At 39.6% G+C, this 16,666-nt stretch overlaps 1 protein-coding gene across 1 annotated transcript in view; it reads right to left on the reverse strand.

Annotated features, from left to right (window-relative positions):
• Positions 1-3,397: 3,397 nt before the first annotated feature.
• Positions 3,398-16,666, reverse strand: part of xpr1a (xenotropic and polytropic retrovirus receptor 1a) — an 84,113-nt gene continuing 70,844 nt past the window's right edge. Inside the window, exons 11-15 of the mRNA XM_014000760.1 lie at positions 15,331-15,531; positions 8,211-8,377; positions 5,662-5,801; positions 5,271-5,495; positions 3,398-4,067 (exon numbers count right to left, since the gene is read on the reverse strand). Coding sequence (XP_013856214.1) covers positions 4,010-4,067; positions 5,271-5,495; positions 5,662-5,801; positions 8,211-8,377; positions 15,331-15,531 — 791 coding nt within the window. The 3' untranslated portion in view covers positions 3,398-4,009. The remainder of the gene's footprint in view (positions 4,068-5,270; positions 5,496-5,661; positions 5,802-8,210; positions 8,378-15,330; positions 15,532-16,666) is intronic.

A 16,666-nucleotide genomic window follows, 5' to 3' on the forward strand; every position in this document is an offset into this window, starting at 1 on the left:
AAAGGGAGTGCAGGATTGTGAACGATCAGCTAAAATAAGCTTCTCGTCACCATTTTTTTAAAAAATACTGCTTGTTCTGGAGCTAAAATGGCAACAAATGAAATTCATTGTCGTCGGTGCGTCATTACTAATATACACACTATGTCAATAAATTAAGATTATGTACAAAGTGAAAACAAAAGCAGCATGCAGGCATGACAAGATGGCCTTTTTACAAAACTATCTGCGCTCTGACAGGAGAGGCAACGTGTGTGTGTGTGTGTGTGTGTGTGTGTATATTGAAAAGATCAGACGCTATCCACCTTTTTAAACTTCCCAGTTCTTTTAAGCTCATTGTGCACAGAGGCTTTCCAGTGTCTAAGCTACAAAAAAAAAAGTAAAAATAAAAGACAGAAACGGGCCTTTTCTGTAAGAAATCTGAGTCGTCTCATGACTGGTGGGTGGTGACAGTGTAGCCACAGGAATGAACATCAGAGCAGGGGTTAAACTCACACAGACACTAAAGTTGGCACCATTTTTTTCCCCCCCTGACAGCCAAGGGTCTTTTAAATGACTCACTCACATTAAAAATACAAACCACTCTTCATACGGGGTGGGGAGTGGGGGTGAGGTAGCAGTAGACATCAGATGCACATTTATCTCGTTAGCTAAGATTTGATTTAGCGAACCACAACACCTGAATTCACACAGGTTTGGAAACACTGAAGTCAATCATCTTTCAGCTGCTCCCTTCTGCAGGGGGTCGCCACTGTAACCAAATGTGGATGACAGCATAATAGAGGAAAGAAACCTGTCGGGTGCAAAACATGTCCCAAAGTGGGGTTTTCTGTGTTTTACTTCCTGACGGATGTATCGACAGTAATTTGTGACAAGAAAAATGCAAAGGAGGTGGGCAGGGTTCCCACACCTTGGTCAACATCAAATTCAAGGACCTTTCAAGGGCTTTCCAGTACCAATTTCCTCAAATTTAAAAAATGAGCGGTGGCAAGTACCTACTGCTACTGCAGAATTACCAATAAACAGGTTTAATATGTAAATTCAACGAAAAACTGAACATAGAAGTTGTTGAGTCAGAAACAATGAAAGAAAGTGGATAAAATGTACACCTTGTATTCATGTCCACAATACATGGACATGTAATTATGTCCTGGGAGGTTCAGCAGCTCAGTTTGGGAGGAGGGGATGTGAACATGTCCAGACCCTGAGGACAGGAGGAGCTGTGGTGGTCTCACCTGGCCTCAGAAAGAATGACCTGTCCTACTCTGCTCTGATTGGCTAAAACTATGACAATGGCTCACGTTATTTGTTGAAAGCCACGTCAGTTTACCGTAATCCTGAGTTATCCACTGCAACAAATGTAAGTTTTTATTATTATTATTATTATTATTTTTACTAGTTGATGAAAATCAGTCGAGTTAATAGAGAACTTCAACACCCAAAAAACATTCAAGGACTTTCAAGGACAAGTGTAATTTTTGGCTGTTCTCATAATCTTTCCAGGGCCTTGAAATATTTTTTTCTAATTCACAAAGTTTCAAGGATTTCAAGGACACATGGGAACCGTGGGTGGGTTTTAGTACTGGTAGCTCAGTGGTTAGAGAAGGTCAACATGTGATTGGAAAGTCATCAGTTCAAATCCGCAGATTGACAAGAAAAATGTGGGTGGTCTATAGGGTTAGGCAATGTTGACATAAAAATGTATCACACTTGTGATGTTTAGCCGATAACGATTAATATGATGATTAATAGATGCCAATTACACTTTCATGTGGCCTTGGTCCACATTGTGCTCTGTTTTAAGTCCGGAGGGTTAGGGTTAGCATTAGTTGCCCTGCTCTGCCTTCCACCACACGACTCACATGCACGCTTGATAATCATTGTGTGTCGTACACAAAAATAAGTCGTCACATGGCATTAATTACAGCAATTACCACGTGGCAATTATTAACAGTTTTACTGACTATTAATTGCAAATAATATGATTTTGCCCAACCCTCATTTGGCCCACCTCCCTGCCCTTGAGCAAGGCCCTGAACCTCCCTGATTCTCCACGAGCGCCTTAGATGGCAGCTCTCTGCTCCACGCTCTCACAGGTGCCATGGGGAAAATGCAGAGAACCCATTAGGGATTAATGGAGTACGTTACTTTACTTCAGCAGGGGTTTCCAAAAATTTCCAGAGTTTGCCAAATGTTTTGTTTTTGTGGAGATGCAAGTATTAGTTTAACTCTCTCTTTTGTGTTCCTTCCTTCCTCCAAATGCACCATGGACATGTTGCCATTTTGTTACCTGAATACATTTTTATTGATGTTAAAGAAGTGCTCCACATTTTCACTTTGGTCCTGCTTCCCTGTTTGAGATCCATTGATTTTAATAAACTCACGCAAAACCTATTTGGCTAATTAAAGATTCAGAATTACTATCCTTACTTTTATTTATAAGTATCAGGTTCTGGTATGTGCTGATGCATCTTAAAAATCCAGGTAGAAAAATCTAGCAGGGTTGAGTCAGGTCCTCTGTATGGGTTCTTCACCGAAACGTTTCGTCTTATATCCAAGAGTCTTCTTCAGTCTGAGGAACTGCAGGTAAGCTCAGACTTCATAGGCAGTACCTTCACATAGTGGATCAAGCAGTTTACCAGTGATTCCTGAAACTGCTCACGTGCAAAATAGGACCATCAGCCTAACAACTGATCGTTGGAGCCCTGATGGCCGCTTGTTGTTCAGAGGGTTGTGTCATGCAATATGAGGGGGACAATTGACCCCCGCTCCTGTTTAATGACGGATGGTTTCTCTTCACAAATATGGTTTCCTTTACTCCTCTCTCAAACCAGCATTCCTCCCTATTAAGGATGTGAACATCTTCACGCCTGAAAGACCTGCAACTCCTCAGACTGAAGAAGTCTCTTGGATATATGATTCAATGTTTCAACAAAGAAGACCCCGTCCAGAGAACCTGACTCGACTTTGTTAAACAGCTTCTGGGATCTTTTGCTGAAGTGAACATTTATATCCCTGTTCTAATCACATTTCTGCCAACAAACGTTTATATATATATATATGTATGCACCTTGGCTGTATTTGGTGTAATAGGGTCTTTAAGATGATCACTTGAACTTGGGATGGGGTAATGTAAGCTTATCAAAAACGTGGCACAAGTCAAACCATACAAAAAACATTCCACACAATATAAAACACATCAGGCATCGTTTGGGTGTTCAGTCTAGCCATACTAGTATAAATAACACATGTAGAAGTACGTCACAACTATAATTAATAATGCACATCGAAAGTATCGTACAAAGAAATTCCATAGATTAGAAATGTTTGAATCAAAACTTCCCTTTTTGAAAGACTATCTGGATGTTTAGTGTAGTAAATGCACTTTTCCTGCAAGTGCCTCCAGGGTTGTGATCGTGCACCGATGCCACTACAACTAAATAAGAATAATGATAATAAAAAGTCGTATAAAAAAGAATCAACGAGTTGAAACCAGTTGATTGGTTTTGATATGCTGTCATTGAGTCTTTTGATTTGCTTCTCCCTGTAGTGGTGTTTTTAAAAGGCGTGTAAACAGTCGTCTGCAGCCAATCTAAAAGGAAAAAAAAACTAAAACTAAAAGAGAAATAAAAAAAAAACTTATAAAGTCCGTTTAAGAAAGCAGAGGATAATCCCAGGCAGTGTGGTCTGGTCTTGCAATAATCTGAAGGTTTTTCTTGACACCTGTCCGTCTGTGTGACTGTTCATCAGCTCTCTCCTCAGCAGTACCAATATTTCACTGCTCTTGTGCTTCAGCGGGTTTTCTCTTCGTGTTGGTGTTTCTTCTACACTTATAAAGACCGACTTTATTCACAAGGATAGATGAGGTAATTGTGTAAAGATGAGGACGGACCTCAGGTTTACGACACGGGTTATAAATGCTTGTATTAAACTATGAGGGAGAGGGCTGAGGCGTGAGAAAGGAGGTCTTTATAAGCATAGTGTGGCAATTTAAATGTGTGTAGATGCTGACTCAGCTGAAGGCCTCGTCGTCCGTATCATCAATCAGCACCTTTGTGTCCTTCTTCGACCTAAAACAAGCAAAGTAAATTAGGTTTAAACTTTTAAACTTTAGAATTTCCATTTCCTGTGAAAATGCAGTGTTTATGCTTGAACAATTTTTGCTGAACTGCTAAACAACTGAAGCTACCCTAAAAATAGGTAAAAAAATAAGTAGATGAAATGAGCACAAAGAAAAAGTGCTCATTAGCTGAACTAATGAGTGAAAAACTGAAATTATCACAAAAAAGTGAAATTGGCTGGGAAAAAAAGCTAAAATCAGCAGAAAGCAGCTGAAAGAAACATAAAAATGTTGAATTTAGTAGAATAGCAGAAAATTTCAGAATGATAACTACATTGTAGGGTTGGGCATAATCGTATCGTGTGCAATTAATCGTCAGAAAAAACATTAATCGATTATTTTTTGGCACTTGACGATTAATACGATTAATGCCACCAGGCGGACTGACCGCTCAGTGCTCCTCTCCGCTTCAAAAATGACAAACCATAAAAAAAAGTTCTGTAATTTATTTATCTATCATCACAATTTAAAATTTGATGTATAACCTGAAATCTAATTTTGACACAATTTGGAACAGATTTTTATGAAGAGCAAATCTTTCCCACTACATTGGTCATGTGACCAGGACATAAAGATGTCCAGGGACTCCAGGGGATTATTCATCAAATTAATCGTTATCAGCTAAATACCACAATTAATCGTGATAAATTTTTTTTGCCAATATTGTCCAACCCTACTACAAAGGCAAAAAAAGGCTAAAATTTCAAAATATAAGCCAAAAGAAGCTGAAATTAAAACAAAGTCTAACTAGAACAAAAGTTAAAAAGTAAAGATTTAGGAACACTTTAAAGGGTTTCAAGGATGTTGAAGACCGCTCCATTCATTTTCAATGAGGAAAAAACATCCAAAAAAAGCTAAATATCTCAAATAAATTGCTGAAGTACCAGAAATAATAGCTGGAATGCTTTGATTTATGATTTGTTGAAATATCACAAAATTGCGGATCGAGATGCGTGCCAAAAAACGTACAGAAGAAAAAAATGGATCAGTTGTTTTCTAACTTTATGCCAGGAACACAGTAGTGTTGCTTTTGTAATAAGACCGATTCCAACATAAAACATCAAATAATTTATAAAAGTTAAACTTATTTGTACTTTTCTTCCAGCCTTCAGTCAAACTAAAAATCAGTTTTCCAGGTGCACATTAGTCTTACTGTGAGGTGGACAGCAGGGGGCGTCGGAGCGACAAGCTGTGAGACGTCTTCCAGGTCTTCTTGCCCGAGCGGTTTCGAACGCCGTCCTCCTGGTCCATCATCTGCTCCAGCAGCGTCTGGTCGTCGGCATTGAGCGGCGCTACAGAGATGTCGCGCACCGCACGGAACTCGCCGCAGTTGTTCAGGTGCTCGTTCTCCAGACGGAAGAAGTTCCAGACAAAACGCCTGTGAAGGGGAAGGGTGAGGAGGATCACTGTGGGGGTTTTGGCCCAGCTACGGAACTTTTGTAACTTTAACTGGAAGTGTGGCGTCTGGGTTCTAGATCGTTTTCCACTAGTTCGTGTCCCAGAGTTTAAGTGTCAGACTGAAGGAAAAAGATGTTGAGACTCACCTGAAGACCTCAAGAGGAGCAAGGACGGTAGCTACGATGTCCCCCACAGAGTGACTCTTGGTCATTGTGATCAGAGAAATCTGGATGGTCCAGGCAAAACGCAGGATCACGTCCTCTACGATGGCACAGTAATAGTAGGCCTAGATGAACAGGAGGCAATGTTAGTGTGTTCTAGCATTTCCTTTTTACCTTGTAAGGTCCATTTTCCCTAAATATAGTACCTTGTGAGGACCCACTGGGCCCTAAGCCTGGACCCCATTAGTTCAAATACAGTTTTTGGGTGGGGGTTGTGTTTAGGACTGAGGTGTGAACTGAGTTTTGGTCAGTTTTAGGGTTGGGTTTGTACCGGTAGGGTGTACAGTGGTTTGCAAAAGTATTCATACCCCTTGAACTTTTCCATATTTTGTCACATTACAACCACAAACATAAATATATTACACTGGAATTTAATGTGAAAGACCAACACAAAGTGGTATACAATTGTGAAGTGGAAGCAAAATTTTACATGAATCAAAACATTTTTTACAAATAAAAAACTGAAAAGTGCGACGTGCAAAAGTATTCAGCCCCCTTTTCCCTGAGTGCAACCAATTGCATTCAGAAGTTGCCTGATGACTGCTAATGACTCAAAAGGGTCCACCTGTGTGTAATCTAATCTCAGTACAAATACAGCTGCTCCGTGACGGCCTCAGATGTTGGTTAAGAGAATATTGGGGAGCAAACAGCATCATGAAGTCCAAAGAACACACCAGACAGGTTAGGAATATGGTTTTGGAGAAGTTTAAAGCAGGCTTAGGTTATAAAAAGATTTCCCAAGCTTTGAACATCTCACGGAGCACTGTTCAATCCATCATCCGGAAATGGAAAGAGTATGGCACCACAGTAAACCTGCCAAGACAAGGCCGTCCACCTAAACTTACAGGCCGAACAAGGAGATCACTGATCAGAGAGGCAGCCAAGAGGCCCATGGTGACTCTGGATGAAATGCAGAGAGCCACAGCTCAGGTGGGGGAAACTGTCCACAGGACAACAATTAGTCGTGCACTACACAAATGTGGTCTTTATGGAAGAGTGGCAAGGAGAAAGCCATTGTTAAAAGAAAACCATAAGAAGTCCCGTTTGCAGTTTGCCAGAAGCCATGTTGAGGACACAGCAAACATGTGGAAGAAGGTGCTTTGGTCAGACGAGACCAAAATTGAACTTTTTGGCCACAATGCAAAACGCTATGTGTGGCGGAGAAAGAACACTGCACATCACTCTGAAAACACCATCCCCACTGTCAAATATGGTGGTGGCAGCATCATGCTCTGGGGGTGCTTCTCTTCAGCAGGGACCGGGAAGTTGGTCAAAGTTGATGGGAAGATGGATGGAGCCAAATACAGGGCAATCTTGGAAGAAAACCTGTTGGAGTCAGCAAAAGATTTGAGACTGGGGCGGAGGTTCACCTTCCAGCAGGACAACGACCCTAAACATAAGGCCAAAGCTACAATGGAGTGGTTTAAAAAAAAGAATATTCATGTGTTAGAATGGCCCAGTCAAAGTCCAGACCTAAACCCAATTGAGAATTTGTGGCAAGATCTCAAAACTGCTGTTCACAAACGCTCTCCATCCAATCTGACTGAGCTTGAGCTGTTTTGCAAGGAGGAATGGGCAAGAATTGCAGTCACTAGATGTGCAAAGCTGGTGGAGACATACCCTAAAAGACTTGCAGCTGTAATTGCAGCAAAAGGTGGCTCCACAAAGTATTGACTCAGGGGGGCTGAATAATTTTGCACATCGCACTTTTCAATTTTTTATTTGTAAAAAATGTTTTGATTCATGTAAAATTTTGCTTCCACTTCACAATTGTATACCACTTTGTGTTGGTCTTTCACATTAAATTCCAGTGAAATATATTTATGTTTGTGGTTGTAATGTGACAAAATATGGAAAAGTTCAAGGGGTATGAATACTTTTGCAAACCACTGTAGGTTTAAGTTGAGGTTTAGTTTGGCTACAGAATTCACAGTCATGGCAAAGTCCCTGTGAAGACAGAAAAACATACTGTGTGTGTGTACTTGTTTCTGCTACAGAGTGAGGACCATGATATATTGTTAACCAACAAAGTGAGGTCATTTTTGGGAAGTGAGGACATTTTCCCGGTCCTCACTTATTGTACAGCTCACCTGTGCTTTACAAGTTAGGTTTAGAGGTATGGTGTGTATTAAGTTTTGGTTAGGGTTAGGTGTAAACTAGTAATGTTAGTGTTAGGGAAAATGTCTGGGTTAGGCATAAATCCAGTTATAAAATGAATAGAAGTCAGTTCGATGCAAGTACAAGTGTGTGTGTGTGTGTGTGTGTGTGTGTGTGTGTGTGTGTGTGTGTGTGTGTGACCTTAGGTATGAATTGAGTTTAAGTTGGGGTTAGTATGAGGTATGTACCTGTGAGGTTAGTTTTAGGGTAAGTGTTTAGGGTCATAGAAACTAATGAAAGTCAATGTAAGTCCTCACAAGGAAAGCAATGCACATTTGTGTGTGTGTAAGACATGCTAATGATTCATCTGACTTCACCTTATGAGGGTAAACTATTTCTTCTCTCAGGAAAGTGTTCTCTCCGGCTCCACGATCAAACAGACCCCAGTCCATACGCAGATCCCAGATCAGCGTGTAGAGGGAGCTGATGATGGAAAACACAATCAGCAGGTAGAAGAACATGTCGGCGTCCAGGTGTCCTTGTTCTGAAAGAAACACACACAAAATGATCTGGGTCAGAAGCTTCATTTGAATCAGTTTTACCTCAGTCACAAAACATTTATAAACACAACCACCAGGGGGAGCTGTGTTACCACAAGATCAGCTGTGATTGATTTGATGGAAGTCCTGAAGCACCTGCTCCACTTTTTATTTTTTCTTCACACTTTAACGAATATACATGACACTTTTTAGAACTTTAGAAAAAATATAAAAACTTATATAGTGGAGCTCACTGAAGGAAGTGTAGTGGTCACCTAGGGGTGGAACAAATGGATCCACCCCTAGGTGACCACTACAGAAGCAAATGCCACAATAGTTGGATTTCTTATCTTTATCATCCCACACACACCAACAAAAGGATTTTGGCCGCTTTTACAAAAATATATTATTGCAAAAAGCTCCAAACAACAAAAATGCAGCAAGTTTTTGTAAACAAAAATAAGAAATATTAATTAAAATGAGATAACATGTTTATTCTGGTGTATCAAAAGAACTGATCCTGAGACTTGACAATACAGGACATAAAATTAGCAAATCCCCATAAATCTGTTGCTGAAGAACCACCTGACCTTTGAACTTGTTCCTGAAACACGCCAATACTTCAACTATATAAAAGTGTTTGTTCTACTGTGTCTATTTGCTGAAATAGTTTAATATCAGTACTAATGTAAGTGAAGTTTCTTTGGTAGCTCTTTATAATAACTACACCTTATTAAGCCTTACTTAATCATTAATAAATGTTGGTTACCTTTGAAAACATTAAGGATTATTCATATTTAAGCTATAAATTAACAAATTCATAAAGGCTAATTACTTCCAAAACCAACATACTCATTGTTTATTCATGCTTAATAACTCACGAATTAACATTTATACTGAGTATATATGTAAATACTCATATAAATGTACATTATTATTATTATTATTATTATTATTATTATTCAAACATTCTTTAACCAATAATACATGTCTAACACATGGTGTAAAAGTACATTTATTTGAGCATTTACATACATGTACACAGTAATTTGAGTTATTAAGCATGAATAAACAATGAGTATGTTGGTTTTGGAAGTAATTAGCATTTATGGGTAAATCATTAATAAAGAAGTTAATTTACAGCTTATTAAGTTTGAATCATCCTCAATGATTAATTAAGGCTTAATAAGGTGTAGTTATAAAGTGCTATAGCTTCTTTTAGTTTTTGAAAACTAATCTCTGATCTGTCACAGAGCATCATCTCTGCTGCACTTCATTGCAAACCTTGTTATAAAAGCATTAGCTGACATTACAGCTGCAGACCACACTGTAGTAAATAATAATTACACTGTTAAGGAGAAGACAATTAAGAATAGTTGAAGGTTGTAGACATTGTGCATAATTATCTGTTCAGCGTTGCTTTGTACCGTGGGATGGGGATTTGCTTGTTCCTCAGCAGGTGTTGATTTATAAATCAGCACCCCGTGGCCTTTAACAGTGACTCACACAGTCACAGACACCAGCTACCAGACGGAGACCGGCCGTGCTCTCATTTGTCATCGTCACCGTTTCTTCCCGCAGGCAGCCAACAAGACGCCGGGAGTCAGAGCGCTGCTGATGGAGACTAACTGCTCCGGTAACGGCTGAAAACCGGTCCCCGCGGCCTCACACATCCTCCAGATGTAGATCAAACCATGTCCTGGACAATAAACTCTGTTCACCGGAGAATAATTATGTGACTTGCTCAGTTTACTTTAGAGCTGAAGGGGTTTAACCTTTTTTTGGTGCCGTTTTTCACTAAACTGCTTTTGGTGCTGAACCATTAAGAGGTTAAACATGGTGGGGTGGACATTGATTAGATGCTCAGTGAGGGCAAACGGTGGTCACTGGCTCCTGTCACGCACACTCAATCTCTGTTTGGTTGACACACACACACACACACACACACACACACACACACGTAAATAATAGCAATTGTTTCAGCCATCCAAAGAGGTTATACTGTTAAAGCACTTCAGGGTTAGTTTTTTGTTTAAAATTCTACTTCCTGCTAAAGGAAACCAGCTGAATACAGCAACAGTCGGTCCGTGCTATTAAAATAATTTCTCATTCGCTCCCATGGCAACTCTGCTCTTGACCAAGGTAAACATGAACCAAGGGGCATCCAGAGGTTCATGAGCCTCAACATCAACGATGAATCCTGCACTTGGAGTTCTTATTCTGCAGCAGGACTGTCAGCTTGGTCAATTCTGCAGTTTTTACCTTTTAAGCCTTTTAAACATCAATCACATTTGCTGATAACTTTTTCGAATAATAAAAATAATAAGAATTTAAGCAGTTTCATCGACACGTATTCATTGAACTAAGATGGTTCTGGTTAGGGATGCACTGATATGATAATTTCAGTCGATGTCCAATATAATTACTGCTGTTATGGCCGATAACCGATATTACACAAACATACAAATTATATTATACATATACGCACAAACACACTTGAGACTTTTCTTGATACTGTAAATAAACGACCAGACCTCTGACATGGCTCTCTACTTCAGTTATTCCTGGTTACACAGCCTCAACATCACTATTATGATGAAACAGATGCCGCTCAACCAACCATCTCCCCTCCCAAAACAGAAACACAAAGTTAAAAATAGGAAATCAATATCAGACATTAATATTGGCCCCATTTTACATATGGGGCAGATACCGATATTCTAAAAAATGACCAATATCGGCAGATACTGATGTCAATGCCGATATATCATGCATCCCTAGTTCTGGTGTGGATGGAAGGTGTATATATGTAAGTATGGATGTGTATATAAGCATTATATGTAAATATTGTTATGATTGTTGTCTGTGTTAATGTTTTATTTTAGTTTCTGTCTTGTCTGTTTTCTTCCTCCTGTTTGCCTTTGCTCCAGCCCTGCCCACTCTCACCTGCTCCTCATGTTTCTCTCCCAGGTGTTTCCTGTTTGTGCTCGTTAGTCTCACCTTTATATTCTGAGTCTTGTCTTCACTTCCCTGTCTGATCATTTTGCTGTTCACAGCCTGTTTGTTTGTTTGTTGCCTTGCCTTGCAAGTGAGTTTTTGAGCTGCCCTGTCAGCAATATGTGTTTAATAAATCTTTATTTTTTCCTTTTGGAAGCTGCCTGTACCCTGGATTCATTTTTGCCAATTCATAACAAATAGATACATATACATGTACATGTATGTATGTATATATTTTAGCAAAGTTATAATAATAATTATTATGATATTCAGGTTATTTGTTGCTGTGTTTTTGTTTTCTCCTATTTTTACGTGTGCAGACAGATGTTGGGTGTGTTGTCTTGTGTTTTCTTGGTTTATATTTCACATATTTTCTATAATCTTTCAATCTTTCCCATTACATTTCTCCTTTTTCTTCTCTTTGTCTTCTTCTCTTTATATATATATATATATATATATATATATAAGTCACTGATGATGAATAAACTAATATTCAGTTCTGTTTTCTACTGAAGTGGCAAAAAAAACTCTATTATTTTATTTTCATAAATATAAATGTGTTATTTCCGTCCCTGTCAGCTGTGTCAGGTGCAGCATTGTTCACCTGCACAAAGGAATCACTCGGACTGGATCCAGCCTGCAGCGGAGCCCAGGTGAGCTTTAAGTGTTATAGCCTCAGCAGGATGAATAAGAGTTCATGCAGCTCAGACAGACAGACTGTATTTAGACTGACTGGATTCAGTGTCTTTTATTCTGTTCAGGATGTTTGTGCTGCAGTTTGTCTCCTTGTGAAGAGTTCAGTACATAAAATGACCTGTTGGTTCTGAACATGTTTTTTTTATTCTCAGACTGTCCTCTCCTACTATTGTATCTTTCATTTCATGCTGATTTTCCTCACCTCTGGCTCTCCCTTGTTATCTGTTAACCTTTTCCTTTCTTCGTTTAACCTCTCTTGCTTTTTACCTCCACCTCTGTCAGCTTTAATTGTTTCGATTCTCCAGTCGAGTCGTTTCATTTCCTCCTCCATCAGCTTCTCACAGAGAGCAGCAGGGGTGATGTTCGACCTTCATTCAGGATTATTTTTAGATCGATTTATCATTGATATCACATTTTTAAATCCGTTCTCTGTGACTCGTTGTGCAAAAATGTTAAACCACTCCTAATGTTTGTATCTTGTTTTAAAATCTTTCCAGACTTTCCCGTAAGAATTTAAAGTGGTTTTGATCTGTAGTCCTCCAGGCTTCTTGAAGTCTTTCAAGGTTTTTCTTGACTTTGGAATCATCTTGTTCGAGACAAAATATAATTTCTAACTGTCACAGGGCCTCGCTAATGGAACACCCAGAAAGCTCTTTCAAACGTGACACGTTTCTCCATGGAATAACCCAAACCAATAGTTAGGTTTTGGGATTTTACTGAACTTGAAAAGAATACAAAACTAATTCAAGGCTAATAGACAGTGACGATCAAAAGATCCTGTTAGTCTCAGGTGCAAAACTTCTGCACTGCTGATGCCTTTTATGCTTTTTTACTAACTATCTAGCAGCCAATCAGAATGCACCATGTAACAAGCTTCTATAACACAGTTATTATCCTACTCTTTTACACAGTAACAAACTATTACTAGAAAAAAAAACAAATCCAATTTCAAACAAGTCCTTTACTAAGCTGTTTATTTATTGACAGAACGGTGGTTCATCCCTTGAGTTTAGAAGTGTATAGATGGATGGTACACACACACACACACACACACACACACACACACACACACACACAGAGCTTTGTTTTTATATTCCCGTGGGGACCGTGAATTGACTTCCACTCATTTTTTGGTAATTACCCTGACCATTTACCCTAAAATTAACCTCACAGGTACCTACCTGACCTTAAAACTAACCTAAACTCAATTTACATCTCGGTCCTAAACCTAACTTACCATCCGAAATGAGCAATTAGTAAATTACCCGTTGGGACCAGGCAATGGTCCCCATGATGCACATTCGGTCCCCACGAGGCTGCCTTTTTCTGGAAAATGGTTCACATGATTCAGCAAAAACATACATACACTGCCATCTGAATTCAGGTGTCCCAGTCTGAAAAATGTTAAGGGCCCCCGACCTAACGTCTAACAAATAACTGAAAGGCTGTCAAAAGGCTCAAAAAAATTATTGATAAAAAAGCAATTGAAAAAATAAAAAAGTTACAAAATTTGGGTCTTAGGAAGCAAACTTTTAAGAAATTAGGAATCATGCAAAACCTTTTTGGCATGTTCTAACAATATATCGTTGCACAAATCATGAAGCATCATTTCACAGTTAACATCAAGAAATTCCACAACAATCCCTAATCTAACATCGGATGAGATTACAGTTTAATGGCTCACAGCTCTGAGCTGAGTGCTCCTCTGAGGGGACAGATCGTCTCTATACTTAGTTCTCCACATAAATGCTGGTGATTTATTGGTTTCACTTTGTTTTCCGTGTTTTTGCTTTCCTTGGGCTAAATGTGGAAACTTCCAGGAATGAGTGAGGTAACACTTAACCCCTCAGGCTGTGATCAGGTTAGCGGTGAAGGTGACACCTCGGCTCAGCGACTCTGGGCCCTTTGCCAGATACGGAGTGACATTCAAAACACATTTTACAGCTGGACGCAGCAGTGTGAACATGACACCGGAGCGCCGCCTCCTCCGCTGGGTAATGAAGGCTGATCTGTTCCATCTCCACAGGAAAACCAGGGGGAAAGCATTACTTTTAGTGCATCTCCAGGAATCAGTTTTATGTTTGATTGGAGAATATTTGGATTTTGGTCTCTGTATTCATCCTTTAAAGGCTTTAAAATCCACAGGAAATGTCCTCACTGCTGGAGATTCTTCAAATATCTCAGCAACTGGCAATTTCCTTTAACCATAACGATTCATGTGAGTGTCTGTCTGCCCAGCCTACTCTTTCACTTAACCAACGATGGGTCTCAGCCTCCATTACGCACAGGATGAAAGTCAGCTTCACAGAGAATAACACATGAAGAGAGCCCATTAATGGCAGGGCACATCGGCTTCAGACCAGAGGAGGAAGGAGGATATGGTTTAATGGACGCCTTTCCTACCGAGCAAAAAAAGAAATAAAAAAAAGAAAAGAAATCGTCTGCCTCCGTCTCTCCTTCTTGGTTCATTCAATATCGCCGGTGGTCAGCTTAGGAAGCAAATATATTGATTTAAATTTATACTGGAAAAAGATAAAGTCAGAGCGAGAAATAACATTTTAGCCTTTTTAAAAGGTCGGAGTTTCAGAGCCGGCGCTCTGCTGGTAAATAAATAGATCTGTCAACAAAATGCCAGAGTTTATACACACGCCTGCTGAAATAAGTGCTTTGACAGTAACTCTGTGGAGAGAGAGAAAAAAGAAAAGTCTGATGGAGAACTGGCATGTGAAGGCTTTGTGGTTTTCCTTTATGAACACGAGCTCCTTTGTGATAAGGCTTCTGAATCGGAATAATTTCAGGCTAATTGCAGAGCTGTCAGTGAGAGAGTGTCTCGACTGTTAATGGTGATCCGTTTCTTTGTTTACGCCCTTTCCAAAACATTTTAAATGGGAATGTTGCTACTTTATTTTCTGCAATTTCTTCTCCCTGCAGCCTCCTGCCCTGAAGAATAAAACCACACTGTGGGAGCAAAACCTTGTTTATCCAGGGCTGCGTCAGAAACCCTCTGGGCACAGAGAAGGAAACCAACGCCAGATCCGGTCGTTGCACTCCGGGTCACCTCGGCTCTATGAACGCTCTGTGAGCTCCTCCAACACATCATGCTGCTGCTTTAACAGCTTCAAAAAGACTCACATCTGGTTTGAGTGCCGGTGCGAGTCAAAACAAAAACTACCAGCATTGTAGCAGACACATTTATAACCATTTCTGAGCGGAAACCAAAAGAAAACTTTTAATACAAGCACCATGCACCCATCTGAAGTCCTACCTCTGTGTGTGGCATAGAGGGCTGCGAAGGTGACGACGAAGAAGGTGGTGGAATATTTCCCAGCGTTCACGAGGTGGGGGAAGGCCCTCTTGGTGTCGCGGTAACGCCTCAGGCACTGGATGAAACGTAACCAGGCAGGCAGACACTGGATGATGGCCCGAAGACCGTACGAGTAGCTGTGGCAAATGTGGTCTTTAAAATCTGGGAAAAAGAAAAACACAAGAACAGAGTCTTTATTTTGGTTTCTGTCATGCTTTTCTCTCTTCAGTCAGGTCCTGCCTTACACAGTGGTGGACAGTAATGGAGTACATTCACTTGAGTACTGTAATTAAGTACATTTTTTGAGTATCTTTACTTACTTACTCCTTGAGAATTTTTTTGGGGGGAATTTATGACTTTCACTCCACTACATTTCAAAGACAAATATTGTACTTTTGACTCCACTACATTTCTTAAAAGCTTGATAGTTACTCTTTACTTTTGGCTCAGCATAGCTTTGTGATCCACCTTTGCTGTTTTCCTTTCTTGAAATGCATTTGGCCACAGATTATGTTCCTCACAATGGGAACCAATCACAGTCATAGCTCACACCTGGGATAGATTTGGAATTATGTCATCCTCATTAATGGTGGGGAGCTGAGCTCCACCTTCATTTCAAACAGAGCCCAGCAATGGAGACRGTTGAAGAAACTCGAGTGGAGAAACCAGAGCARCATGGTCCTATCTCAGCTCGATGTTTGAGATTTTAGGACTGAAAAATATTTTGTATCAGTTTAAATGTCTTGTGTTTYCGCCGTGGATAAACTACATTTTTGCATTTGACCTCACCACTTACTTTATTGCACTKTTATGCTGAAGTCTTTACAGGTAGTGAATTTGTAGCAGAGTGGTTCTACGCGTCAATACTTCAGGTGGTTTCTGAGAATTACAAGGTTCTGTAAATTCACTCTGAAAACAATACAGCAATGTACTGATATTAGACATTTTAATTTGTACTTTTGAATACTTAAGTATTTTTAAATGCATGTATTTTTGAAAACCTAAGTATTTTCAAAAGTAAGTACTTCAGTATTTTAATTTGAGTGGTTAACCGAGTAACGTTTACCTGTAGTTGAGTAAGACCATGAGTATCAGTACTTTTACTCAAGTACTAGAGTTGAGTACTTTGTCCACCACTGTCAGGTATCTTTTACTTTTACTTTCAGAATTTAGTAGAACCTCAACAAGTAAAAGGCATGATTTTAATGAGCAATTGTTACTCAATTAATTTTAAACTAAATGCCATTTATGTAAAGAAATTAAATAAAAACACTGTCATATACAACCATATGTTAGT

This window comes from Austrofundulus limnaeus, unplaced genomic scaffold (assembly GCF_001266775.1).
Source record: "Austrofundulus limnaeus strain Quisiro unplaced genomic scaffold, Austrofundulus_limnaeus-1.0 Scaffold8, whole genome shotgun sequence".
Lineage (NCBI taxonomy): Eukaryota > Metazoa > Chordata > Actinopteri > Cyprinodontiformes > Rivulidae > Austrofundulus > Austrofundulus limnaeus.